We start from the raw sequence: 26,229 nt of genomic DNA, 5'->3' as shown, positions 1-26,229 counted from the left end.
TTTATTATATATATATATATATATATAATATTTCAAAAATTACTCGATGGTACTTTCTTCATCTAATTCCACACTCAATATATTTGTTTTCAACTGCATTCAAACTGCAGAATACACCAGTGAAAATATGCATTAAACATCATTTCCAAAAGCGTAGGTGTGTTAAAAGCGAAATTACAAAAAGGTGAAAGCAGGAGAGCATATTTTTCTACGATCCCAAAAAGTTTCCATTAAGCTGCTCTCAGCAGTTTGTTTGCTCTCTAACACGCAAGGGGGGTTGGTGGGTGGGGGGGGCTGCGTTGGTGGAAGTGTGTTGTTGGCGGCACAGGTGAGACGATAAAAATGCGATCCAGGATATCAAAAGCGAGGAGTTAAATCCGTGAGATTAAAGGCTCATCAGACACCCAAACACTGCGCAGCGGTTCGTCCTGCCATGACGGATTTCACTGCTTTAGAAAGGCATCCCGATGTCAGTCGTTTTGCCTCCCGGTGAGTTAAACGGCACAAATAAACGTTGCAAAGTAAAGCGCCTCTTTGCGTGTATTTGATTGGCCTGTAAGTTGTTAGGCCACACCGCGGCTTCAAATACAAATATAGTAAACACAACCATAATGCAATGGGGGTGGACGTTATTTTTTTATGAACTCTGGCCCGGTCAGTGCGCAGGAAGCACACATGAACACACACACACACACACACACACACACAGCGCCGTGCCACAGGTGCTTGTGTGTGTCTCTGGGGTCCCACAGCTGGACCCAGGCAATGCACATGAACCCTATACACACACATGTACATGTTGTCTGTCTCATCACATATATCTTCACACTGTCCCCGGCTTAGACACATCACCTGGTCCCATTGCAGAGACTCACACCTCAAGCATCCCCCCCCCCCCCCCCACACACACCCCGGACACGTCTTTTAAATGTTATTAATTGCACAGTCACTCACTCCTTCCCTCATCAACACCACCTTTAAAATGTAGGCCGCCTTCCGTGTGGATGCCTCCACACAGAAGCAAGCAAACAGCCGATACACATCATCGATAATGATGCACGTCATGTAAAATTACTTTTTAAAATAGAAAACTACTTCCTGCCCTCAGCTGTGGGTCGGCCGGCTGGCAACAGAGGAGCCCCCTCGACCCTTCTCATCCCCCTTTAATCCCCCCTCCCCACACCTCCTCACACCTCCCCCGCCCCCCACCCCTACAACCCTGGCCTGTGCACGGGATTGGGTAGCGCTGCTCGGACTAACATGCCTCCTCCCCTCCCCCTTTCCCCCCTTGGTGTTTGCATGCAGTCATTGCATCCAGCAGATCGTGGAGGCGGTGCTTCACTGCCATCAAATGGGCGTGGTGCACCGGGACCTGAAGGTGAGTGACGGGTGACGGGGATCATCTTTCTGTCCCTTGAGTGTGCTTAAATATTTGTGTACGGGTTGTGGGTGTGTTATGTGTGCAAGTCTGATGTGTAAAAGAGAAACTGACTGTAATGTTTTTGGGCATCATGTCAATTGCAATGCGATGGGTTGAATCATCTTAATTCCCCATGAAATCTGATCCGCCGTCTCACTAACGCTCTACAATACAATTCAGGCCTTCACACGACAGTCGGTTGTGCGGTAAGAAAGTAATCTAGACGGGCCAAAGCTCCTTTTATGCTCTCACAGCCCAAAAATATACATACAAATCCCTCCAGCTTCGCTGCGATCTCCACGAGGCTCTGTGCGGTCACCTTCTTTTCCTGTTGCGTAAACACCCCTTCACCCCTTGGGGGATGGGGGGGGGGGGGTTCAGGCGTGCAGTGCCGGTGACGCCGCCCGACCAATGCCGCCGCTCCGTAACCTTTTTGTCGACGGATCCATCCAAGACGATACTTAATCTGACCTCCGGTTCTTTTACCAGTCAGAGAAATGTGTCGACTATTGATTACGAGGCACCCTGTGTGGTTTTCATTGCCTTTTTTGGATCAATTAATGACCAAATGCGACAGCCAATGTTCTGTAAACTGTAATCGATTGACTTTTTGTTTTAAAAACGTTTGTTTATATTGGCGGGTCTTTTTTTTTTGTTAGGGATGAAAAATCAAGAGCCAGTTGCTAACTGGTAACAAGTTTTGAACTGTGGGGTTGCTCAACAGCTGTATTTAGTAGACACACGTCAAACAGTTCATATCAAGTTTCAATGTTTTGCTCAGGTATCCAAGCCGTGTGTGTGTGTGTGTGTGTGAGTGTGTGTGTGTGTGTGTGTGTGTGTGTGTGTGTGTGTGTGTGTGTGTGTGTGTGTGTGTGTGTCTCCGTTTCAGTACGCCCGTGCTCGTGCGTCACGTCTTGCGGTGCACGACGTGACGCCCTTCGTACAAGCGAAGACCTCTCGTCTACGCGAATGTCAGTCCCGGCATTCCAGCACGGGCGTGTTGTGTTTATCAAGAACTGTTTGTGGCCATTTCTTTATTTAGCCGACACGCCTATCTGGTCCCCCCCCCCCCCCACCCCCCCACCCCCCCACCCCGAGCGTCGTAGAGCATTTCGTGCGATAGGTCATGGTGTGACGACTGAGGACAGCCCGGAGTGACAAGAAGCCCTCGAATTAGAATTCAGGCTCCGGCTAACGTGATGAACACAAGAGCAAACGCATGTATTATGTTGGCCGGCACCATAATGTTCAAAGTGTGCTGCGAGTAGTATATCGAGTAAATGTGTTTATATGCATGAAGGGCAGTATTTTTAGTCTGATTTCATTAATAGGCCATCAATATGTCAATTAGGGCCGGGAATCGAACTGAGACAGCGTCTGTAGCACAGTCTTTACTTCTTCTGGGATCGGATTGGTTTATTATTTAAATTATACGTTGTTTTTCAAACTTTTCAAACTCCAGGCACTGTTTTAGTTTAGTTTGGTTTTTTTTTGGTGTGTAATCCAGACACACAAACTCTTTTTAATTTGTGCTCTCTCTGCCGTCTTCACGCCGCCCTTCTCCCTGTCAACAGAAACAGTGGCCGGTCATCGGTGTGCTCAGCTGTGTGTGCGTGTCTCAGTGTGTGTGTGTGTGTGTGTGTATGTATGTGTGTGTGTGTGTGTGTGTGTGTGTGTGTGTGTGTGTGTGTGCTATAGAGACAGAGCATTTTTTTAAATTCAAAAGCGATGGCTGCTGTTTTGTTCCAACATGTTGGCCTAGATGTTTTTGCGTTTGCATTCATGCACAATTTTTTTTTGATGGAAGTGCATGCTTCATCACAATTTTCCACCCACATCCTGTTTTTTTTTTTTTTTTTTTTTTTTAAGGGATTATCTTACCGCTGCAGTGTTGGCAAGTTCTAACTCCCTTCGTTTACAAAAGAGTAAAGTGTAACCGAGCGGTAGAGCTGGGAGAATGTGATGACACGAGGTTAGGCACAGCGCCTTTTTAGGATTACCGGTTCATCGCTCTCTCTCCTTCCTTCTCGAGTCCTTCTCTTTAACTTTGCAGGCTCAGAGACCATAAAAGCACACTTTGAGGTCCCCGCACTTTTAAGTAAACAGTATTCTTTTGCTTCTAAGTGAAGTGGCTGAGGGGAGGCAGTGACAGAACCTAAATACAATGTCCTCACACGCTGTAAGTTTGCACTCGATGCTGTTCACTGAGCTGCATTTCAACTGCACAAGGGAAATTAATCTTAAGGAAAGGCTTTGGAACTTTGCTCGCTCTTACAAGCAGCACACACACAGTGGAATATGGACATCGGGATGAGTGCATCTAAAGGCGACAATACTTTAACCGGTAGAGTTAAATCTTAACTGGGCGGAGCCAAAGAGCTGAACTTAAAGCTAATATTTTCAAGGTCGAAATACCCAAACGCAATTGAAGACGTTTGTCTTTTCATCCGGTGAAAGCGACAGTAAAATTCTATTAATATTAATTAATGGTGTTTTCTTTTTTATTTCATACAGTATCGTCCTCTCTGGGAAAAATCCTTCGCTTTTTAAAAAAAATCATAAGTTCAAAGGAGTTCGCCGCGCCTCAAAGGGCTTTTTTTTGGTGCAGGATCAGCCGTTTAAAGCGAAAGGTGTTTCTACTTCGGTGCGTTCGGGGCCTTAACGCTCTGAACGTCGACTGAAACGATGCCGTGCGGAAACCGTATTAATATTTCTCAACGGATCTTTGTTTTGTCATTCAGGAGGCAACGATTTTAAATGAGAGTTGAGAGAGCTGTGGAGAGACGAAATGAGAGAGCAAGGGCCAGTGGGGATAGCAGCCCATTATTAGAGAGAGAATAATGAGGCTGACTGCAAGATCTGGGCCACAGAGACGGAGCCCTGTAGACCAACGCACACCACACTGCAGACTCACGAGGTCGTGTGGACACACGCAGCTTTAGAGCGCAGTAAAAAAGTTAGTCCACGTTAAGTTATTTGGACTTACTTTTATAACGTGTCCACCCCAAGTTGTGCAAATGACATCGATGTCCGTGCGTATCTGTGTCGTGTGCGTGCTTTGAATACAGTGTCGATGAGAATGTTCATCTTGAACACTTGAAAACTTTCTGCATATCTTGCTCTGCCCCCCCACCCCACCCCCCTCCCGCGCTCCTCCCCATTATACCCCCATCCTTCAGTTCAACATGTTCGATAACCTCACTTCTCTCCCCTTCACCCACTTTAGCCAGAGAACCTGCTCCTAGCAAGCAAATGTAAGAATGCCGCGGTGAAGCTGGCCGACTTTGGCCTGGCCATCGAGGTGCAGGGGGATCAGCAGGCCTGGTTCGGTAGGTACAGCAGGTCCAGGAGGGGGATTGCATCTTTATTTTTTATGTGTATTTACTTAAAAGCTATTAAGGGGCTCAGTATAACCACAGTGATATAATAGGTTACGGTCAGTGGTAAGGATTGCAGTAGTATGTTGAATGCTCGGTAAAGGAATAAAGACGCGAGGGTTGTGATACTGGAAGTGTAAAGGTTTGCAAAGAAAGCGGTGAGTCAGTCAGTGTCAGATTAGTACTTAATAAAACAAACTTCCACATCTCACCTGGATCACTTCTACAAACATCTGTGCTCGGACTCGGCAGCCTTTCCGTCACAATCAACTGACCGTAAAGCCTCGCATCTGTCTTTAAGAGCTCAGTGTGTGGATGAATAGGTCTTAGCTTACTTGAGATTATCTTGCTTTCCATACAAGCTGATTCAAGGATAGCAGATACACAATGTGTTGCCTTGAGCATGTCAATCAATCGTGTGTGTGTGTGTGTGTGTGTGTGTGTGTGTGTGTGTGTGTTTACTGCAGGATTCGCTGGCACACCGGGGTACCTGTCCCCTGAGGTGTTGAGGAAGGAGGCATATGGCAAACCTGTGGACATCTGGGCCTGCGGTGAGTTCTGCAGAGAGACGCATTTTTCTAGATAGTTGTGCACACACACACACACACACACACACACACACAACAACCAACACACTGTTTTTCACGTGTGTCTCAGGGGTGATCCTCTACATCCTGCTGGTGGGTTACCCTCCTTTCTGGGACGAGGACCAGCACAAGCTGTACCAGCAGATCAAGGCCGGGGCTTACGATGTGAGTCTCCTCTGCTCTCTCTCTCTCTCTCTCTCTCTCTCTCATTTCTCCCCTCCTGCTGTGATGCCCTCCCCCCTTCTCCTCCCGCCGCCCTCGTTCCTCTTTAGCAGCGCTTACGTAACTCGGTCACCTCATTCATATTTCACGGGGTGCAAGAGAGGGAGCCTCACCTCAGATCACATTCAAGTCCATGCCAAATGGAGAGGGAGAGGGAGGCTGACTGAGTCTCTGGCAGGGTTTCTGGGCTCACAGGACAAAGACCTCGACATTTATGCCTAAACACAACAAGACTGGATGGGCTTAGAATTCCTTAACAAATCGCTTGAGGCTGTGCTCGGCCTGGCCCTCTGATATTGTTGAGAAACACTCCCACAGGGGGGCCTCAGTGGCGATGATGTTGAAGTTACACGAACTGGCGACCTCCCGGGTTCCTATATCTGTCCTGCTACCTGTGTCGTTTAATAGTCTCTCCCTCTCTTCACAATGTCGGCAAATAAATCAGTTTAAATCAGAAATACGGTTCAGTTTAGTTTCCGTTTTGGAAAAAACAAACAAATTGGCTATTTGATTCTGTTAAATCGAAGACTTGATTCATCGACTGATACTTTTATCTCAAACGCTGGATGTTAAGACGTGGTTCTGTTTGTCCCTTTTAGTTCCCTTCCCCAGAGTGGGACACAGTCACCCCAGAGGCCAAAAACCTGATCAACCAGATGCTGACCATCAACCCAGCCAAGAGGATCACTGCCCAGGAGGCCCTCAAGCACCCATGGGTCTGCGTAAGTGTCCCCTGCTTGAGATAGACCAGCGGCACAGAAAACACTTCCAACGCTTGACAGAAAAGTGGTTGGATCACCGCGAACACAACAAAAACAACTTGTATTAACCGATATCTTGTTGTTTCTCCTCCTCGTCTCCTTGGTTCTCCCAGCAACGGTCCACAGTGGCGTCTATGATGCACAGGCAGGAGACCGTGGAGTGCCTGAAGAAGTTCAATGCCAGGAGGAAACTTAAGGTCTGTTTGGAGGCTCGGCTTCTCCCACGTCTTTCATAAACTCCTGTACGGGATAAAATAATCCGCTCCTCAACTCTAATAATTCTGTTTTTTTTAATCTATAAACTCAAGGCCTTTAAAGTATGTGAGGGGGAAAAAAAAACAATTGTTTCAGGGAGATGGCGCTTTCTCTCTGCCGCTCATTTAGTTCCAGACTTATCCTCCGTGCATAGTCTCTCTTCTTCGCTGAGTTACTGCTGACGTCGTGTGTGTGTGTGGATGCAACAGCTTACCCGTTGTTCGCATGCCACCGTTAACCCCGCTGCTTTTGGCCTGGTCTCGGCGTGGCTCAAATACCGGCACACGGGTGAGCTGGAAGCAGAAAAAAAAAAGCAAGTGGCTGCAGGCGAATGTCGGACCGCCCCACCAACAAAAGCCATCGGCATGTGAACCGACGGCTTTTCACATTTAAGAAAAGAAATGGACAACGGCGAGGTTAGACGTTCAATATATTCTCAATTCAATCAAAACTTATAGTAAGCAAAATTCACAGGCAGGGAATCGGTTAAGCCGCTTTATTGAGATAAAAGAAAAAAGTTAATATGTAAATATGAAATAGACTATTTGCAAATTCAATACCATCTTCATAGCCCAATAAAAAGTGATCAGCTCCAGTTGTAAACGATCTATTCAGAGAGATAAAAGTGTCATGATTAACTGATTATGGTTGATTTACAACTGTGGCGCATCCGTCAGAAATTGGCAACATGTTGTATATTTGTGTAAAAAAGGGAAGAATGATTACATTACTAGTTTAAGTGGTTCTTTTTTCTTTTCCTTTCAGGGGGCCATTCTTACTACCATGCTGGTTTCTCGAAATTTTTCTGGTAAGTGTTGCCCGGACATAGTTGTTGTATCCCTCGTGACCGTAAATCTGAAGTGTGAAGTGTGTGGTAAGCATGCACAATGTAGGGATTGTATTGTCTGCATGTCACTTTTATTGCTATTACTTAAATACAGAGGGAGATTAAAATGGTTCTGAGGAATAAGCATGCCACATTCTTGGAAGAATACTTCACCCAAAATTTGACTTTTCCAATTTTATTATATCAGTAATTTCCTTTTAGATGCCCTACTCAAAGAAATATAAATGCATGTAAAGTTTTACACATATTCATTTAATTTCCGTGCAACTTCAGTGTTCCCCTTTTTAATACAAGGTATTATATTCTTGAAGAAAGTACTTAAAATCCCAGTGAAATGAAAAATACATGTTCTCAGTTTTGAGCCCGTGTCCCTGCGTTGATTTTTTTTATTTTAGCCAAATATATGCACAAAAAAAGCAAAATCATATTGAGAAAAGAGATACGAAGAGACGTCCCTTTGGATACAAGACGGCAAAAACCTTTAATTTCTAAAACGATGTGTTTCTGAAGCCTAATTCATTCAATGGAAACTTCCACTGGCTTCCGTTTCACTGGGACTTTAACAAAATAGCTGTTAAATAAATTAGTGTGACAACATTTTCAAAATAAAAGCTTAATCAGAAAATAATTAAGCGACGGTAGGCTGTGTCTTCTGCACCGCGTTAAACTGCCACAGTAAAATATTGGCCAACACAGGCTGTGGATGTGTGTGTGTCCTTGTATTTATGGATATACCTGTAACAGAGAGTTACAGGTATATCCAGTATTATAACCATAATCCAAGAGACACAATATCAAATGTTCCGTACCTCCCTCTTGAGGCACTTTCACAAATCACTTTCTGTCTTGTTTAAAATAACTTTCCTAGTTTAATATAAAGACAGTAAGATCCAAAGATGTGAGTGATGATGTTAGTGTGTGTGTGTGTGTGTGTGTGTGTGCGCCAGCACGCTGCTTCAGTACACATGACTCACTGCAGCTACTCTTCACACTGTGGGCTTTGCAATGGGAAATGGTGCCAACACCCACGAAATATTCACTCACAGCTTTGCTGTGTCACCTTCTTCAACTCCGTTTCCTCCTCGCTCTCTTTCCACTTCTCTGGAAGTAGAGCTCCATAATGAGAGTGAGGTCATTCAGTAACAGAAGGCACATTACATCCATGTATGGATTACTGAACGGGCCTACTGGGCACAGGCCATATTCAAAATGTCACTCGAAGAGACTTCAATTGACCACAAAGAGACACAAAGCCACAACAAAGAGTTGCAGAACAACTACGAGAAGACCAAAACAACAAAGAGACACAAAAAGACACATAACGACTACAAAGAGACACATAACGACTGCAAAGAGACACATAATGTCTTCAAAGAGACTCAACAAAACTGCAAAGGGACACAAAGTGTCTTCAAAGAGACTCAACAAGACTGCAAAGAGACACAAAACAACTACAAAGAGACGCAGAAAGACTATAAAGAGACTCAAAACAACTATAAAGAGACACATAACGACTACAAAGAGACACAAATGACTACAAAGAGACACATAATGACTGAAAAGAGACACAAAAAGACTACAAAGAGACACATAACGACTACAAAGAGACACATAACGACTGCAAAGAGACACATAATGTCTTCAAAGAGACTCAACAAAACTGCAAAGGGACACAAAGTGTCTTCAAAGAGACTCAACAAGACTACAAAGAGACACATAACGACTACTTATGTGCTTTCTGCTTCCAGCTCACCCAGCTCATGACTATACAGAGATGCAGAACGACTACAAAGAGACATAAATGACTACAAAGAGACACATAACGACTGCAAAGAGACACAAAACAACTACAAAGAGACGCAGAAAGACTATAAAGAGACTCAAAACAACTATAAAGAGACACATAACGACTACAAAGAGACACAAATGACTACAAAGAGACACATAATGACTGAAAAGAGACACAAAAAAGACTACAAAGAGACAATTAACGACTGCAAAGAGACACAAAAAGACCAAAAGGAGACACAAAACAACGACAAAGAGACACATAACGACTACAAAGAGACACAAATGACTACAAAGAGACACATAACGACTGCAAAGAGACACAAAACAACTACAAAGAGACGCAAAAAGACTATAAAGAGACTCAAAACAACTATAAAGAGACACATAACAACTACAAAGAGACACAAATGACTACAAAGAGACACATAATGACTGAAAAGAGACACAAAAAAGACTACAAAGAGACAATTAACGACTGCAAAGAGACACAAAAAGACCAAAAGGAGACACAAAACAACGACAAAGAGACACATAACGACTACAAAGAGACACAAATGACTACAAAGAGACACATAACGACTGCAAAGAGACACAAAACAACTACAAAGAGACGCAAAAAGACTATAAAGAGACTCAAAACAACTATAAAGAGACACATAACAACTACAAAGAGACACAAATGACTACAAAGAGACACATAATGACTGAAAAGAGACACAAAAAAGACTACAAAGAGACAATTAACGACTGCAAAGAGACACAAAAAGACCAAAAGGAGACACAAAACAACGACAAAGAGACACATAACGACTACAAAGAGACACAAATGACTACAAAGAGACACATAACGACTGCAAAGAGACACAAAACAACTACAAAGAGACGCAAAAAGACTATAAAGAGACTCAAAACAACTATAAAGAGACACATAACAACTACAAAGAGACACAAATGACTACAAAGAGACACATAATGACTGAAAAGAGACACAAAAAAGACTACAAAGAGACAATTAACGACTGCAAAGAGACACAAAAAGACCAAAAGGAGACACAAAACAACGACAAAGAGACACATAACGACTACAAAGAGACACAAATGACTACAAAGGGACCCAGAACGACTACAAAAAGACCAAAACATCAAAGAGACCCAAAAGATCCCAAGGATTGTTCATGTACAGCAACATAACAATTACGAAGGGGCATCTATGTCGGAGAGGCGGTGGGGCCAGGGGCGCGTTGTCTCATTATCCGCCCATCAACACACGTCCGTGCTTTACGCGGCGGCTCACTATATTCTCATCATATATTATGAATCATGCACTTTACAGATCAGTGCGCTGACAAAGAGGAGGTCCTACTTCCCTCCACGAGTCTCGTGGTATTTGTGCCACAGGATCAAGATCAGGTTCAGATTAAAGGTTTACATTGTAGAGTTGTATATCCCTCAGTGAAGCCACCAATATGCCAATTATGAATAAAAACAGCCTGTTTTTTTAAGGTCAGCGAGCACGGCAACTACGGACGTTGACTAACTTCTGTATCATCACCCTCCTCACCAATAGCGCTGTTATCAGAGATATACGTTTGGGACGAAAACATCCAAGATTCTCTGATTTTTTTTTTTGTCTCTCTGTGACATTTTTCTCTGCCGATCCTTTTTGGCAGAGCTGCAGATTATTTTTTTGTGTGCATGAATTAATCCCTCGTTTTGTCTCGTGCCGTCACTCTTTTCTTTCTTTTCACCCCACCCCTCACGTCCTTTTCTTTTGGCCTCCTTCCACCGTTTCTCCATGGGTTATACCTTTTCCCCACCACGCGTATATATTTTTTTCGTTCACGTCCTTTTCTTGTCGACCTTGTAACTCTTTTTCTTCTCCATGCGTGGACCGGCTGGTCGACTCTCAACAGTGGGCAGCAGACAGACCACCACTCCGGCCGCTGTCACTGCTGCTGCTGCCGCTGCAGCGGCGGCTGCGGCCGCCGGCACCGCCGCCGGGCTGGTGGAACAAGGTAGCGTGGTGGCTCGCCCCGGGGGTTGCATGCCACTCCTCTCCCGCCTCCCTACTTCTTCTATTCCCCCCCTCTCTCCTTCCTCTGCATGATGGCCGACCACGTCACTCACTACATCTCCCGTTTACTCATCATCTGCGGCATGTTGGCTATGTTTGCATCTCACTATCTCGCAGAGTTTTTATGCAACTGTAAATGCGATTAGTCATCAGAGTTAAGACAATGATTTTTTTGTGAATTAAGGGTCTTTTCAATCTTAAATACATCTATAAGAAAAGAGGAATCCGTGTCAACTGTGAGGACATCATTGTTTTGCTGTTATATTTCATATTATTCATCAAAATTAAGTAATGCATTTGCTAAACACAATTATTGGGCCCATCTATAGATGCAGTGGAAGTGACATCATAGCGATCGTTTTAAACTTTACTTCACAGCTTATTTGACAAACGCACCTCTCTTTATTCTACTCTATTTATTGCGAAACACAGTTCATAATCGTTCATAATTTGTAAAGGACTTGGATGAGAGCGCAGCTACTGCTGTCTTTTTCCACATCAGCACATCCGTCCCCTCCCGTCTGAGATCTGATAGGATGGTCGCCACTGACCCATATTCACCCCATGATCTTCATCTCCAGACTCTCTCTCCCGAACCTCGCCGCCGTCCTGACGCTCTGCTTCTCTTTTATAATTTGCACTTTTTTCCCTTTCCTTCGACATCATCGCTATTTTTACATCATACTTTCATTTCTCACTCCCCCCACCCCCCCCTTGCCTCACTCTTCTTTCCCCTCTCTCTTCTTTTCTCTGGAAAGTTCACCCTTTTTAAGGCCGGAGCTGCCGGTGAATGCTGCATGGAGCACTTGACTGGTGCATGAGCTGCAATGTGGGGGGAGGGAAGGGGTTGTGGTGCATGGTGAACACTGGAAGATTCAAGGCTGGGCTGGATGTTTTGCATTGAGGATATCAGACTATATCCTATATATATATATATATATATATATATATATATATATATATATATATATATATATATATACTATATAGTAGCCCACGGACTGAGCTGAGCTGAAGCCCTCATATAGTCCACATACTGTATATGTAGCAATTTATATTTATATATATATATATATATATATATATATATATATATATATATATATATCAACAAAGTCTCACTGTAGTTTGTGAATGTTACAGAATGCAATCTATTGGTTTCGTGTACAGGGACACGAATCCTTCCGCTTTTTCCTTATGTTAAAAGAAAACGTTATTTATATATATATATATATATATATATATATATATACATATATATATATATATACACATGCCATGTAACCTGGTTATTAGCAAACGACTGCCTGTTTACAAATGCAGCTGACGCAGAGCAACATGGGCGTCCCTTCGAGTCCTAAGCCTGGGCCACAGCAACCCAGGCGTCTCCTCTAGAGATCCAAGAATATTCAGTGACATGATAAAAAAAAAAAAGTCATAGTAGATAATAGTTATTTCTCAACAAATTTGCTTTCCATTAAAAAAAATAAAACCCCTCTAGTGTCTCTTTTGTGGACAGAATCCCTTCAAGGCTTTTATTCTGACAACATTTGCAGGACATTATTTGCATAAATACTGTTTTATTTGAAGGATTGTTGTGCTGATGGACCCAATAGTAAGCTTCAAAACATTATCATGTGTTTTAGCGCCACAGATACTTGACCCCGTGAAGGCCCGAGAGCTGTAGATCCGGAGGACATTATGATGAACCAGTGTTTGTTTGCTTGTTTGAGTTTTTCTGGCTTTTTGCAGAAATTAAACCGCGTCACGTGCCGTTCTAGCGTTGATCTAAGGAGACGGAGGAAGTGGCAGTGGATCCTTGTTTCTGTGGCCTGCTGGGACTCCACAGTCCTCTCTGTGCCCCTGAGCCTGCCACGAGGCTCCGATCAAATATTTATAGTGGGCTGCCTCCCCCTATCAGCCTCACTGGCTTACTGGAGGCCTACGCTCTATACCTCGCATATTCACACGCACAACTGCGATCCCTTTCTACTAGACCTCGCCCTGTTCTTTTGCAGGAGGAGGTTAAACGCATCCTTTTTTAAAAAAATGTCTCCCGGCCTTAAACTTCTCACTTCTCTCCCGCCGTTGTGCACCTTGTGGGAAATGCCAATATAGCGGTGATTTAGTCTTTTTTAATCTTTAATCTTATTTTTCTCTCTCTTCTTGCTTCATGTGTAATGCGTGGCGAGGTAAGGAGCGCCCCTTGCGTCTCCCCCTGCGGTTTAAATTAGGATTTCTTTTTAATTTTAATTTTTTTTAAAGATCCAGTTTGACAGAACAGAAGGAAGGAAGGAGCACAGCGATCCCGTTTGTTCGTTTCTCTTCTCCTTCCTCTCTTGCTCTCCTTTCACATCCTCTTCTCTTCTGCCATCAGAGGGTATACACGAGAATGAACTTGACCCCATTTCTTCTCTGCAGTAACAAGCAGCCTTTTGGAAGAAGGAATAACAACAACAACAACAACACAACAATAAACCATGCACATTCATGCCACTCTCCCATCCATTATCACTTCTCGGTGCTCCTTCCTTGACTGCTGAATGTTCAGAGCCGTTAGAGGCGGCTGGTTGTTGATCATGTCTCATGTTACAGCTTTAAAGGTCCACTTGTAAGGAGGTGATTTATTTTCTATTATCATTTAAAAGGTCAGGGACAAGGGCTCCACTCGACTTTAAATTGGCTTCCTTGGGATTCCTCCTAAGAAATCACTGCCCCAAATGGACACTTTCAAAAAGTGGTTGGTCAAAAAGTTAATGTCAAAAAGTATATATTGTCTCCTGCTGTTAAGTTGGGATATTAAATGTATTTAAAATATATTTATATATATTTATTGTCTCCTGCTGTTAAGTTGGGATATTAATTGTATTTAAAATATATATTTTTATATATACACACACATACACAGAGACAGAGAGAGAGAGAGAGAGAGAGAGAGAGAGAGAGAGAGAGAGCTCCCAGACAGCCAGAAATAGTGTTTTATGTAACTTGGCTGGCTGTTGCATCTGATTAGACTTGAAATTGCACTTAGCCCCCTTTAAAAAAAAAAAAAAAACGTCTCGGGGAGTAAAAGAGAGAGCGAGAGGAGGAGTCAAGGACTTATAAGTGGCAGGTTATAGGCGTCGGCGTTTCTCAAACGATGTCGCTGGTGCGTTTTATAATGTCGCCGTGCTATTATAGAACGTAGATAGTAAGAGGTCAAATGATCTAACCTCTCGGTGTAATACAGCGCTCTCATTGATGCTTTAAAACAGTGATATCTGGTGCATGCTGAAGGAGACTTTTAAGTCTACCACCTGAAGTACAGATTGTTGTTTTCTGTGTAAACAACCTTATCCGAACGATTGTAAATATCTTCAAAAATAAATCTGCGGCTGGTGTAGAAAAAGACTTGACTGTGGAACTATCTTTTTATTTCTCTACACCAATAAGGGGAGAGAGACGGGGAGATTTGCTTCCCATATATAGAGGCCTGATCCGGCCTTTCTGTGGTTCTAATTTTGCCTTTTTCTCTCTCGCTTTTCACAAAGATCATTTAAACTTTTATGCACAAAAAAGAGCAATTCACTCTAATTATTGCTCGAAAATAAAATACAAGTTAATCAGGACCGTGTGGATATTTTTTATGTGGTTTCTTTTCATGCACCGATATTGAACTGTTTTACTGCCACGGATAAATAGTGTGTACCTTTTTAGATTTGCATATCGGCCAGACGGATAATCATCCAAAAGGTGCCAGAGGTCTTTTTAAAAAATTTTTTTTACTGTGTGAGTTCGATTGCCGTTGGACAGTACCGACCGGTCTGCCGGTGCATCTTTGGCATCAAGTCGTCAATGTCAAACCTCTGTCTTGCCCTCAGAGCACTGTGTCTGCAGTATCCTTCTTCCTCTCCTACCCTCCTACCTCATTACCCTTCATTAGAGAGCAGACGGAAGTTATTTAAGGCTGGGATTATTCGCAGGCACGGCAGCCATCTTTGTTTTCGGGTTCCTCACAACCACGAGGGGGACGTTGGCACAAGAGTTGTTGGGGAAACAATGAATTGGAGTAAACGGCGACGAAAGACGAAGCAACGGGGTTCTGACTGCAAAGCAATCGGACCGTGTAGCTCGTCTCTAGACAGATGGGGGGGGGGGGGGGGGGGGGAATAAACACCTTTGAGGATGTACCTTGCTAGATCTGCAAAAGCCCACTCTAATGCACCTGTGTAGACAGGGTGGGGATTTTAAATATCTGCAAAGAGCGTGTGCATACTGAGCTTGATTCTGCATTTATTTCTGACCGGGGGGGGGAGTTGTTTTTAGAAGGTACATCGGCTGCTCGGCATCACTAGTGAGAAAAACACATCATGGTCTTACTTCCCCGACTGAAAGACGTTCGGCCTTCAGGATACTTTTTTAAAAAAAAACGACCGTTTTACCGCAGAGGTCAACGAAGAATACTGTTTCAAATAAATGTCATCTCTCCAATGTGGCGTGACGATGAAGCGGTGGAAAACGTAGCTGTTGCTGTTACTTCTTCTGTTTCTGCCTCTTGACTGGTTGTTTTTTTTTCTCCCCTGTGTTATTGCAGCAGCTAAGTCCTTGCTCAACAAAAAGGCAGATGTCAAGGTAAGGGTCATCACACGTCGCCCACTTCCCTCTCATCTTGACTTCCCCCGATGCTTGAACTATAAACTCCTCTTCTTCTTCTCGTGCACCAGTATTTTATTCTCTCCTTATCCTTTGCCTTCTGCAGCGCTCTTTTCTTTGTAGTTGAATGCGTTTTGTTTCTCTTATTAATTTTGTGGATGTGTTATTTAATGTGATGTATGATATGAGATGATGGTTTTGTTGTCAGATGGTGCGTGTGTGTGTGTGTGTGTGTGTGTGTGTGTGTGTGTGTGTGTGTGTGTGTGTGTGTGTGTGTGTTTTTGTCAGCCTGCGGCCTCAAGTAGCGCATCCTTCTGAAAGCACCCTTTATTTTGATTTGGCATTATCCGGCTCATTGTCACCTCTCCATCTCCATTATTCAATGCATCCATCTGCCAGCCTCCCCATTCTCTTTTTGCCACTTCCTCTTCCTCGGCCTCTCATCCCTCCGTTTCTCTCTCTTCCTCCTCTTCCTCTGCCTCTCATCCCTCCGTTTCTCTCTCTTCCTCCTCTTCCTCTGCCTCTCATCCCTCCGTTTCTCTCTCTTCCTCCTCTTTCACTGCCTCCTATTCCATGCTCACCCCATCTGGTCTTTAACCCCCACCCCCACGTTACAGTTCATCTTCTAATGAAGATCTCTCACCATCCCACGCTCGCACGTACACACACACACACACACACACACACACACACACACACACACACACACACACACACACACACACACACACACCTCACTAACACATCCCACACAAAGCTTCCAGGAACGTGTCTTGTGTGTGCGCAGCGTGTGTACACGATGGTGTGCGACGGAGCTCGGAACATCGTGTACATGCAAAAAGAATGCGTTTGCTTCTCAGGCATTGCACACAACATCGAGAAGAGCTTTTTGTGTGTTTGTGCGTGATGTGAATATATCAAATTTGTCAGTTTGGAAAGAGAACGAAAGCACAAATGTGTGTGTGTGTGTGTGTGTAGGGGGGGGCTGAGGAGAGGCAGGGGGGATGTGAGCATGCCTGCACATCGAGATGTGCGTAAGCGTGGGTGTCCGCGTGTGTGGTGTGCTCATGTGCAGCAGTGTGCGTGCGTGTCTGTGTGTGTGTGTGTGTTCACGTGTCTGTGTGTGCGTGGTCTGAGCACATGCCCTCCCCACTCCCCCGTTCTCCTTGCTCAGTCGGTTCAGCCGGGAATGTGACTCCGGTTCCAGGAATAGCTGCCAGTCTGGACCCTGGAAACTCAGACGACAGAAATAGACACTTACTTCCACTGCGGCGCACTCATCGCCTAGCAACAGGCTCCCCACACACTTGCCCCCAAAACCATTTCTAACGGCGTCTCCCTCTTCTCTTGTTTCTTCCCGCCACATGTCCTTTTGGCGACACTGACCTCCTCCTCCTCCTCCTCCTCCTCCTCCTCCTCCTCCTCCTCCTCCTCCTGCAGATTCATTAATGCGTAACGGCACCATTTTTGCAGCTGTAACACCTGCTCAGAGCGAAGCAGGCTGTCTCTATACTACACACCATCCGTCAGCTGACTGTAAAAACCCACTCCATTCAGCGTTACGTTGATCAAAGACATCACATGTAGCATTCTGAGATAAGCTGCTACGAAACTACCACAAGAATCAAACGTAAAGGCCATATGAGGTTTTCCAGTGTTCATTTGAAGTGATGACATCGTGGTCCCCAAATTATCTCTATCTATCCAGGCAACACCTTAAGAAGTATTGAGCCCAGTCGGGATTCACACTTGAAATTAACTCCTGAGAGACTGCTTTCATGTTCCTACGGAATACATTTAGCATTTCCTCGTCTTGCAATTCCGCTTGCACCTCCATCTTGCCCCCCCCAAATGTTCTCCATCGTCAGACGACGAGCGGGGTCACAGTTCCGCCTTTCCGTGATCTACTTCCCGCCTCTCGTGTCCTCTTACCTGACGCCTCCAACTTAAACCTGCAGCGCTCTTTTTTTTTTTTTCTCTCCCCGCTTTCACTTTTCCACTTTCGCAAAACACTCGTCCTTCCTCTCCGATCCCGTTTCTCACGGAGGATCGAAATCTGCACAAGTTTTTCGCCGTCGACATCGAAAAAATACTTTCTTGTGCTTTGTGACAGTGCACTCACTTTTATTTATTTTTTACTTTTTTGTCGTTGGTTACTTTTTCCTCCCGCCCTTCTTCTGCCGTACCATCCATCTGTCAATCAATCCATCAATCCATCAATCCATCAATCCATCAATCCATCAATCCATCAATCGCCGTGGGGACAGAAACGCAAGTCCAGCTCTACTGTCCAGTACATGGTGAGCACGCTATTTATGCATTCGCCCAGTGACTCCTCCCACTTTCTCCACCTGTTCACTGCTGCACTTGTTTTGGTTTTTTCTTCTCCCCACCTTTCCCCTACCTTTTACCCCTATTTACGGAGTCTCCTTCACTTCACTGAGTTATTAATCTGTCACACAGGAACAGAAATTGAGTAGTTAACATGAGCAGCGATGGATGACTTCATAACTGCATGTAGGGAAAGTCAAACATCGGGAAAATGCCAAGAAGAAGTCGCGGCCTTGGCCCCCTCGCAAAGTGCCCGGGCTTTAATAAGAGTAACTATACCAAACAGCAATACATATTGTAATTGCAATAAGTGAAGGTCATCTGACCCTTAACTTGTTCCTATTTGTTCTGCCCTGAGGTTCCTTCTCTTCCCTGTAAACCTGCCCGTCGCCTCTTCTTCCTCCTCTGTTCTTTTTCTTCGCCCCACCTGGAGAACCTACCTGTGAATACTTTTACACGACACCTTTTCCTTTTTTTGTTCCTCTTCAACATTATTAAACGTGTGATCTCCTTCTCGACCAAAACCTTCGAGCCCAATCGCGTCGGAGCGCACGGCGAACGGGTCCGGATGTTTCCGCCCCACGGCTGACGACGGCTTCGGGTCGGTGTTAATGTGTGCGTGAGTGTGGGTGTTTGTTAGGCCATGTGTGTGTGTGTGTGTGGGGGGGGGGAGAGTTGTGTGTGTGTATGCTTTGTGTTGTCTCTTTGCACTTGTATGTGTGCTGACGTCCACGCCCTCTTCCTCATCATCTTCGTCTTTCACCTCTCCTCTCCTCTCCTCTCCTCTCCTCTCCTCTCCTTGGAGAGAATGGGTTTTTTTTTTTGGTTAGATGCATAAAATGCATCCGTAAACATCTTTCTCAAGATTTTGTTTTGAGTCTTTTGGCGATTTTTAAAGATCATAAATTGTGCGAAAATGCCCACTATGAACGAAACGTGTAAGTACGGTAAATGTTTGTTTGCCTCCAGAGCTCATTTTCTGCAATAAATCTAAAATCAAATGGAACAATCCTCATTGGCTTTTTGTTGAGGGAACCAGTGGGATGCTAACCTCAAGGTTGGCCTACAAAGATCCGCCCTATACGTCACCTTTATTGCTCACTAGTAAGAATTAATGAGATGTAATAGTGTTATATGACTAAGATTTATGTAAAGGTTGCTGAGTCACTGGGAGTGAATTACAACGTCTACTAGACCAGCAGTCACCTTCAGTTTACTACGAGACCATTATTTTCCTTCTCTTAATTTGATATATTCCATTACAGATCTATCGCAAACTAAAAGTATAGCCTTAAACCCTAAACTAACTAAAGAATACATTTATTATTTATTGTTTTACTCAACGGCCCGAAAATGAAGAAAATCTGAAACCATCGCATGAGAGTTAATGGAGCAGATTCGGATAGTTTTTGGGAGCCTACGCTATGATTGGCCAGTCTTCATTTGAGGGCGGGACTTAGCGAAAAGGTAGAAAATAAGGAAAACTGTAACCCGGACAGTTGTTGAAAGTTGTTTTAGGACATTTACTCCATTAACCCTTGATTGCATTTTGAGAATTTTCTGACCTTAAATGAATTTTCTAATTCCAACTGAGAAGACGTGACATTTAACCAAAAAGATGTGTCACAAACAAAGTGAAAAGCCCAGGACGAGGACTTGCATACAAGCAAACACATGCATGGACACACACTCACACACACTCACAAACCCACTTGTTGCTGTTGTTAACACTCTTTGTTGTGTCTCCTCCCTTTCCTTTCCTTTCCTTTCCTGCACAGCCCCAGACAAACAGCACCAAAAACAGCATAGTCACCAGCCCCAAAGGACACGCCCATTCACCTGCCCTGGTATTTACCTTTCTAACTCCCCTTCACCTTTTGTATGTGTGTCCATCAAGACCCCCTATCTTCACCTTACCCTCACGCCTTCACTCGTGTCTCTTTATCCCTCTCTGGCCGTCTTGTCGGCCGTGGTTGATCTTTAGGTCTTTAGGTCTCAAAACCAGCAGGTGGTGTCAGGTGGTGTTCCCCCACGGCAGGTGTGGATGCTGTGTGACTCTCACTCGGGTTGATATTGTGCTGTCAGGGAAAGTTCCCCAAAGAGGAACACACAGCCTGTGTCGTTAGAATAAGATCACCCTCATTAAATGACTGGTGGTTGTGCATAAATATGCACAGAAACATGTGTATAACACTGAATAGTTTACAAAGCATATCATACTGTAGATTTTCACATGTCCTACCTTCCAGACAGTCGTTGGTTGCCATGTCAGTGACGTACAAAGATCAAACCAGTCCGTGCTCACAACTGCATTGCCAGCTAAGTGAAGGAAAAAAGCATGTTTAATTAAAAGACGGCACATAACTTCAAACATCGTGCGTTTATTAGTCGACAGACATCACGGGGTAACTGCAGCTATCGGCGACATTTTGTTAACATCTTTTAAGGATCCAAGAGAAAATAATCTCTCACCGTTGCTGGTGAAATCCCCTCCATGCTGTCGTCGTTCATCTGTTTAGATTTATCTCCGCCTTAAAACAGCCACGAGATGAAGGTGAAGCGCTGCAGGAGGCGACAGTTCCAGAGCATGTGCTCTTTTACTTTTTGCCAAACTGGCTTTCAAAGCTACTCTCTATTTAAATTATGTATATCAAATATTAAATTTAGATACTTTTTAAAATGTATTATATATATATATATATATATATATATATATATATATATATATATATATATATATATATATATATATATATATACGATCAAAAGTTCCTTGTGGAAAAAAAGGAAAACAAAATATAATTGAATCTATACAAGAACAAAACACAGAACGCACAATTAATTGACCGTAACTTATGATTACATTATAAAAAGATTACAATGTATAACAAGTATGGGACTTATAATACAGTGAGTGACAACCAATTATGAAGTAGTATGATACTTGTATTATTATTATTATTATTATTATAAACTGCTTTATAATATGTTTGGATTATTGTTTTTAAAAAGTATTACAGATATTAATGAGTTATATACTCTTATAATGCATTATCAGTATGTTTATAATGCAGAATAGACAGAACGTGTATCATATGCGTGTTTTATTGTCAATTTCTGTAAAGATTAGTCTTCATGAAATTAGATTTATTTCAATTGTATTACAGCAGTGAGCTACATTTGCAAGGGAAAAAGAGCATAATGTTTTTCTATCGCTGTTGGTCACCCACAGGTGTAACACCCAGAGGTGCGTTGGGCGTTACCTGTTCATGATGTGCGTCCGGCAGCCGCCTCGGCGATTAGAAGTGCGTGTGATGCTAGCCCCGCCGGTCCTCTCCGCACATGGGAGGTTTATGTATTTCGGGGGCCAGAACCGTGGAGCGGAAGAGGCCTCTTTTTTTTTTTTTATCCTGGTCCTTGAAGGGAATCTAGCGTGTGGGAGGACGCCTGTGATGTCCAATGCCGTTGCCAGGGACTTGAGCTAGTTACCGTTTAGCCGTTTGGTACATTAACTCCTTCATCACTGAGCTTCTGGGTCGTGCAGAGACACACACACACACACACACACACACACACACACACACACTCACGCGACCTTCATTTTCTGACCTGGAAGCGGGTCTGGTCGGTGACACCACTTGACACACACACACACACACACTCTCCATCTACTCGAGCGAACGCCGGGTACTTTGTTCTCACTCATTGTCAACTCACAAGTAGCCACCGGTGCCCGTTGCCCTGGGCGACGGTTGCCGCGACAACACCGCCGCCATCATCACCGGGGGAGAGAAAGCTGGTGATTAGTCATCGCGAGGGTGCCACTTCCTGGGGGGAATTATGGTGTTGGTGGTGGTTTGCTGTTCGTGAAATGACAGTTACTAGCAGAGGGGGGGAGGGGGGGCGGTATATAAAATATACCCCCCCATTCTGAGTCAGTGCCTGAGGTTTAAGGTGACAGGAAAGTTCAAGGAGCCACTCAATGTGCTAAAAGCTCAACGTAGCGCAGCAGATCGTGCACACGTAACCGCAATACTCGATGTGGGTGTGCTCTGAGCGGAAGCTATAAGTTACATGGCAATTGATGAATTTCTTTAAGAGAGGGATCCTGAAATGATGCCAGTGTGTGTGTGTGTGTGTGTGTGTGTGTGTGTGTGTGTGTGTGTGTGTGTGTGTGTGTGTGTGTGTGTGTGTGTGTGTGTGTGTGTGTGTGTGTGTGTGTGTGTGTGTGTGTGTGTGTGTGTTGTTTTTGTGTTCCGGCAGCGCTCGCCTCTTCTTTTGAGGCCGGTGTGAAGGAACAGAATGACCCCGTTTTTCATCCGAGTGTTTTTTTTGTTGTTTTTTCTCGCCGGGTAGCTGGCGGATTCTCTCCGAATTTTGACGTGCAATCGTCTTGATTCTGGACACGTTTGCATCGTGTTGTAAGTCATTGGAGGCAAAAATGACCCCGTTTTGAATGCAACTTAATGCCCTTTTCCTTTCGACTGTGTTCATATTATGTGTGTGTGTGTGTGAGAAAGAGATAAAGTGTGTGAGTGCTGATGTGCTCATGGCAGACACTTTAATACCGTCTCTCACTTCAAATGACGGTTTTCAGCTTATCCACCCACTCGGTCTCTTTTGAAGGATTCTTCCCTTAACCAGCACTTACCCTTCATCCAACATTGATATCGCCGTCTTTGTCCTCTCTGTCTTAATCTATCTGTTTTTATGCCACAATCTTTTTTTCTTTCTCTCTTTCCCCCTTGCTTTCCTTTCTCTCATTTACTCCATGCTCCTCCATCTCTCGTCCTCCTCCTCCTCCTCTTCCTCCAGGAACCTCAGACAACCGTGATCCATAATCCAGTGGACAGGACGAAGGTACACATGTATCATTCCCCAGTCCTGACTTACTCTATGTCCCCTTTGCCATTCTCCTCCTCCTCCTCTTCTGCCCTTTGATCCTTCTTTTCATCATGCGTCTGTGTGAGCATCGGTTTACTAATGCACGTGTGTGTGTGTGTGTGTGTGTGTGTGTGTGTGTGTGTGTGTGTGTGTGTGTGTGTGTGTTGTTGTTTGAGCTTACGCTCGGATAAATTGCTTCCTAATACGAAGGGAACAAGTGGTTTATCGGGACGAGATATATGCAAAAACGAAGATCGTAGAAATCGAGATTGAAGTCGTCAGAGAGCTCTGATGTAGTTGAATGACGATGGTTTTAAATTTTTTTAGAAGTTTATCATCATTGATTTCTGGTCACATCGCTTATCCTCTCAAATGTAGTTGTTCCAGTTCGTCCATTTGTGTTTAGAGGATGTGCATGAACCCGCATGACTTTACAGTACGACCTCTTCCTCGTAGGTCTGACCAAGCATTTATTATCTGTGTGTGTGTGTGTGTGTGTGTGTGTGTGTGTGTGTGTTTGCGTGCGTCCGTGCCACCACGTTTGCGGTTGTTTCCGTCCAGTTAAAGCTAAAGGGGAAGGGGAGCGCTGACATAACTTTGTTTTTCCAAGGCGCGTCCATTGTTCTTCGTCACCTCTGAGTGACCTTTCCATCCGATTTTGAGTCGGACCTCAGAGGGAAGAGCACGGCATCCGACCAGAGGCTAAATCGGGGAGGCACTGAATTTAGTATTTGGGCAAGAAAACTGCTCCAGTGCACTTTCTGTTTTCACTCCGGGCACGTTTAGAGCAGCTCACTCGATTTGGTCGATTTTGGGGCATGTGATAATTATCAATTTTGACTTGTTGTGCTCCCATAATGCCAAATTCCGTGCAGGAAAATACCCCAAAAATAAGGGTTTATGAGTAAAGCAAAGCAGCCTGCGGTTCTCAGAAATCCTCGCTTTGCCAAATTATCAGTGTCATATTTTAAGGGGTAACATTTTTTAAAAGCTCGTCGCCCGGAAGAAACAAAATGAATAAGATGCTAAATGTCACAAAGAAAACTTGAATAGGATTCAGAATCAAAAGAAAACAACAACCTGTCGGTGTGATCACACTTCTAAATGATGTTACTAATATCTGAGGATGCTTTCTACACGCACACACACACACACACACACACACACACTCGCGAGGCTGTCGGTGAACGCGTGTTCTTCTAACGAGGTCACCGAGTCTCTCAACTCTCCTGAGAAGTTGAGAGAAAGAAAGACGGCCGAAGACAAAAGAGGTTTCAGGTCAAGGGTAAAAAAAAGTCAAATACGTTGACACGGTGGACTAATGAGCTTTATATTCCCAAAAGGTTGGATCGTATTTTTTTCGTCTTATGAGTCGAGTCTGCATTAATTTGTCTCGATTATATTCGGTGCTCGAGCTGACGGTCTGTCTCTGATCTGCAGGAATCGTCAGACAGCAGCAACACCACCGTGGAGGACGATGACGTGAAAGGTAAAGAGAACGCCACAGAGGCCGTCGCACGACAAAAGGTCACCGCTCAGAAAAGTCCAAATGGTTCTGAACTGGAGGTCATCGCCCTCTTGACATTCTCTCCTGTACTGACGCACTTGTTTTCTTGGATTCCTAAATTCTCCTCGCAGTTAAAAGTTGTTGCTCAATCGTGTGAGCCGGTCTTCGTGAAACTCTCATTTTTATTTAACAGCTGAGCAATTAAATGCATCGTCAATCCGGAGGAGAGAAAGAAAGAAAAAAAAAAGCCCTCGAGAGGACTGGAGCTCTGCTTTTTGCATGAGCTTCTTGTTTGTTGGATGGCGAGCCTCAGGGTGGTGATGGTGCCCAGAAGTTGCTCTTGCTACTGGCTTTGTCTTCATAGTGGCTTATAAAAGGGTTATTTATGTTTCTCTGAGCTAACGGGTGTAAATGTGGAACAAATAATTGGCTAAATTACTTCTTTTTTTTTAAAGATTCAGTTACAGCTTGATCACCGAAAAGAAGAGATATTTGTATTGCTTAGTTTTAAAGATAATAATCATCCTACACATCAGAGATATGGATTGTGTATCTTTTGTCATCGGGCAGTCAACCGGCTGATAGCTGACCTCATACTGCCCCCTGGTGGAGCCTGGATGTATTGCTTCTTTCTGCTGGCTTTTAAAAAAAGATTAAAGAGGTGTGTGTGTGTGTGGGGGGGGGGGGGGGGGTTGTGTGTCTGTGCTTATCTATGCCAACACACTCATACACAACCTGTTCTCCACATCCAAGCTGAGTACAATGCATCTTAATCGGGTCATGAACGTACCATTCTGGTATCAGGCAAACAGACCATAATGTGCGCTTTACATCCCCTCCAGTTCTGCTGCTATGTCACAAGTTTCTCTAGCAAACCCTGGCAGAGCCAACGTGTAGAAATGAACAGTGTTGGAAAGAGTGCAACAGTTATCAAGCAGTATTCAAGCAGAATAACTTTGATTTTTTTAGATTTTGACAAGATTTTTTACTGGTATCGTGCTCATTTTAAAAGCAGAAGCTCTTGTTTTGAAAATACCAAATTCAGGTGTATTAATTGATTGATTGCTAATGTCGGCTTAATTAAAGTTCTGGTGCTCATTTTAAAATGAATTGTTAAAACTATACCCTCGATGGGAGCAGGTTAGCCCAAAGGAGCATCACACCCCGAGGTCGCTACTGTACTTTCTCTGTACACACACTCTGTAGTGGAGTCCCACTCCCCCCCCCCCCCCCCCCCCTGGCAGGAGAGGGCTAAGGGCACCTTGGGAGGGGAGGGGAGGTCTAAATTTAACCCCGGTGGCATGAAACTGAGACAGAGTGCCCAGGAGAGAGAGAGAGGCGTTAAACACACACACCGCTCTGCTAGCGCCACCCTTGGTCTCGCACGCAGAAGTTCTTTCGCGACTCTTGTAAGATTCGAGGTTCTGCAGGCAGCAAAGGGTTCACACCCCGGAGAGAAAAAAAACCCCACACAAGAACCAGGTGAGTGCAGGGAAAGGGCAGGTTTTTTTGGGGGGTTTTGTGGCATCTCCGTCGGCCTT

General features: G+C 44.2%; 1 protein-coding gene across 14 annotated transcripts in view; it reads left to right on the top strand.

Annotated features, from left to right (window-relative positions):
• camk2b1 (calcium/calmodulin-dependent protein kinase (CaM kinase) II beta 1) overlaps positions 1–26,229 on the top strand; it is a 48,047-nt gene that overhangs the window by 14,956 nt on the left and 6,862 nt on the right. For 2 of the 14 annotated variants that reach the window (XM_034541346.1, XM_034541340.1), the window contains exons 6-15: positions 1,306–1,378; positions 4,647–4,749; positions 5,265–5,348; positions 5,455–5,549; positions 6,206–6,328; positions 6,481–6,564; positions 7,388–7,430; positions 15,908–15,945; positions 20,076–20,144; positions 24,622–24,670. In XM_034541346.1, the coding sequence (XP_034397237.1) occupies positions 1,306–1,378; positions 4,647–4,749; positions 5,265–5,348; positions 5,455–5,549; positions 6,206–6,328; positions 6,481–6,564; positions 7,388–7,430; positions 15,908–15,945; positions 20,076–20,144; positions 24,622–24,670 (761 nt within the window). Of the gene's footprint in view, positions 1–1,305; positions 1,379–4,646; positions 4,750–5,264; positions 5,349–5,454; positions 5,550–6,205; positions 6,329–6,480; positions 6,565–7,387; positions 7,431–11,173; positions 11,276–15,907; positions 15,946–18,233; positions 18,267–20,075; positions 20,145–23,112; positions 23,158–24,621; positions 24,671–26,229 lie in introns of all 14 variants that reach the window. The other 12 variants (XM_034541343.1, XM_034541337.1, XM_034541345.1 and 9 more) reach the window with 8 other exon arrangements.

This window comes from Cyclopterus lumpus, chromosome 9 (assembly GCF_009769545.1).
Source record: "Cyclopterus lumpus isolate fCycLum1 chromosome 9, fCycLum1.pri, whole genome shotgun sequence".
NCBI classification, from domain to species: domain Eukaryota; kingdom Metazoa; phylum Chordata; class Actinopteri; order Perciformes; family Cyclopteridae; genus Cyclopterus; species Cyclopterus lumpus.
This window is presented reverse-complemented; position numbering and strand designations above follow the sequence as displayed.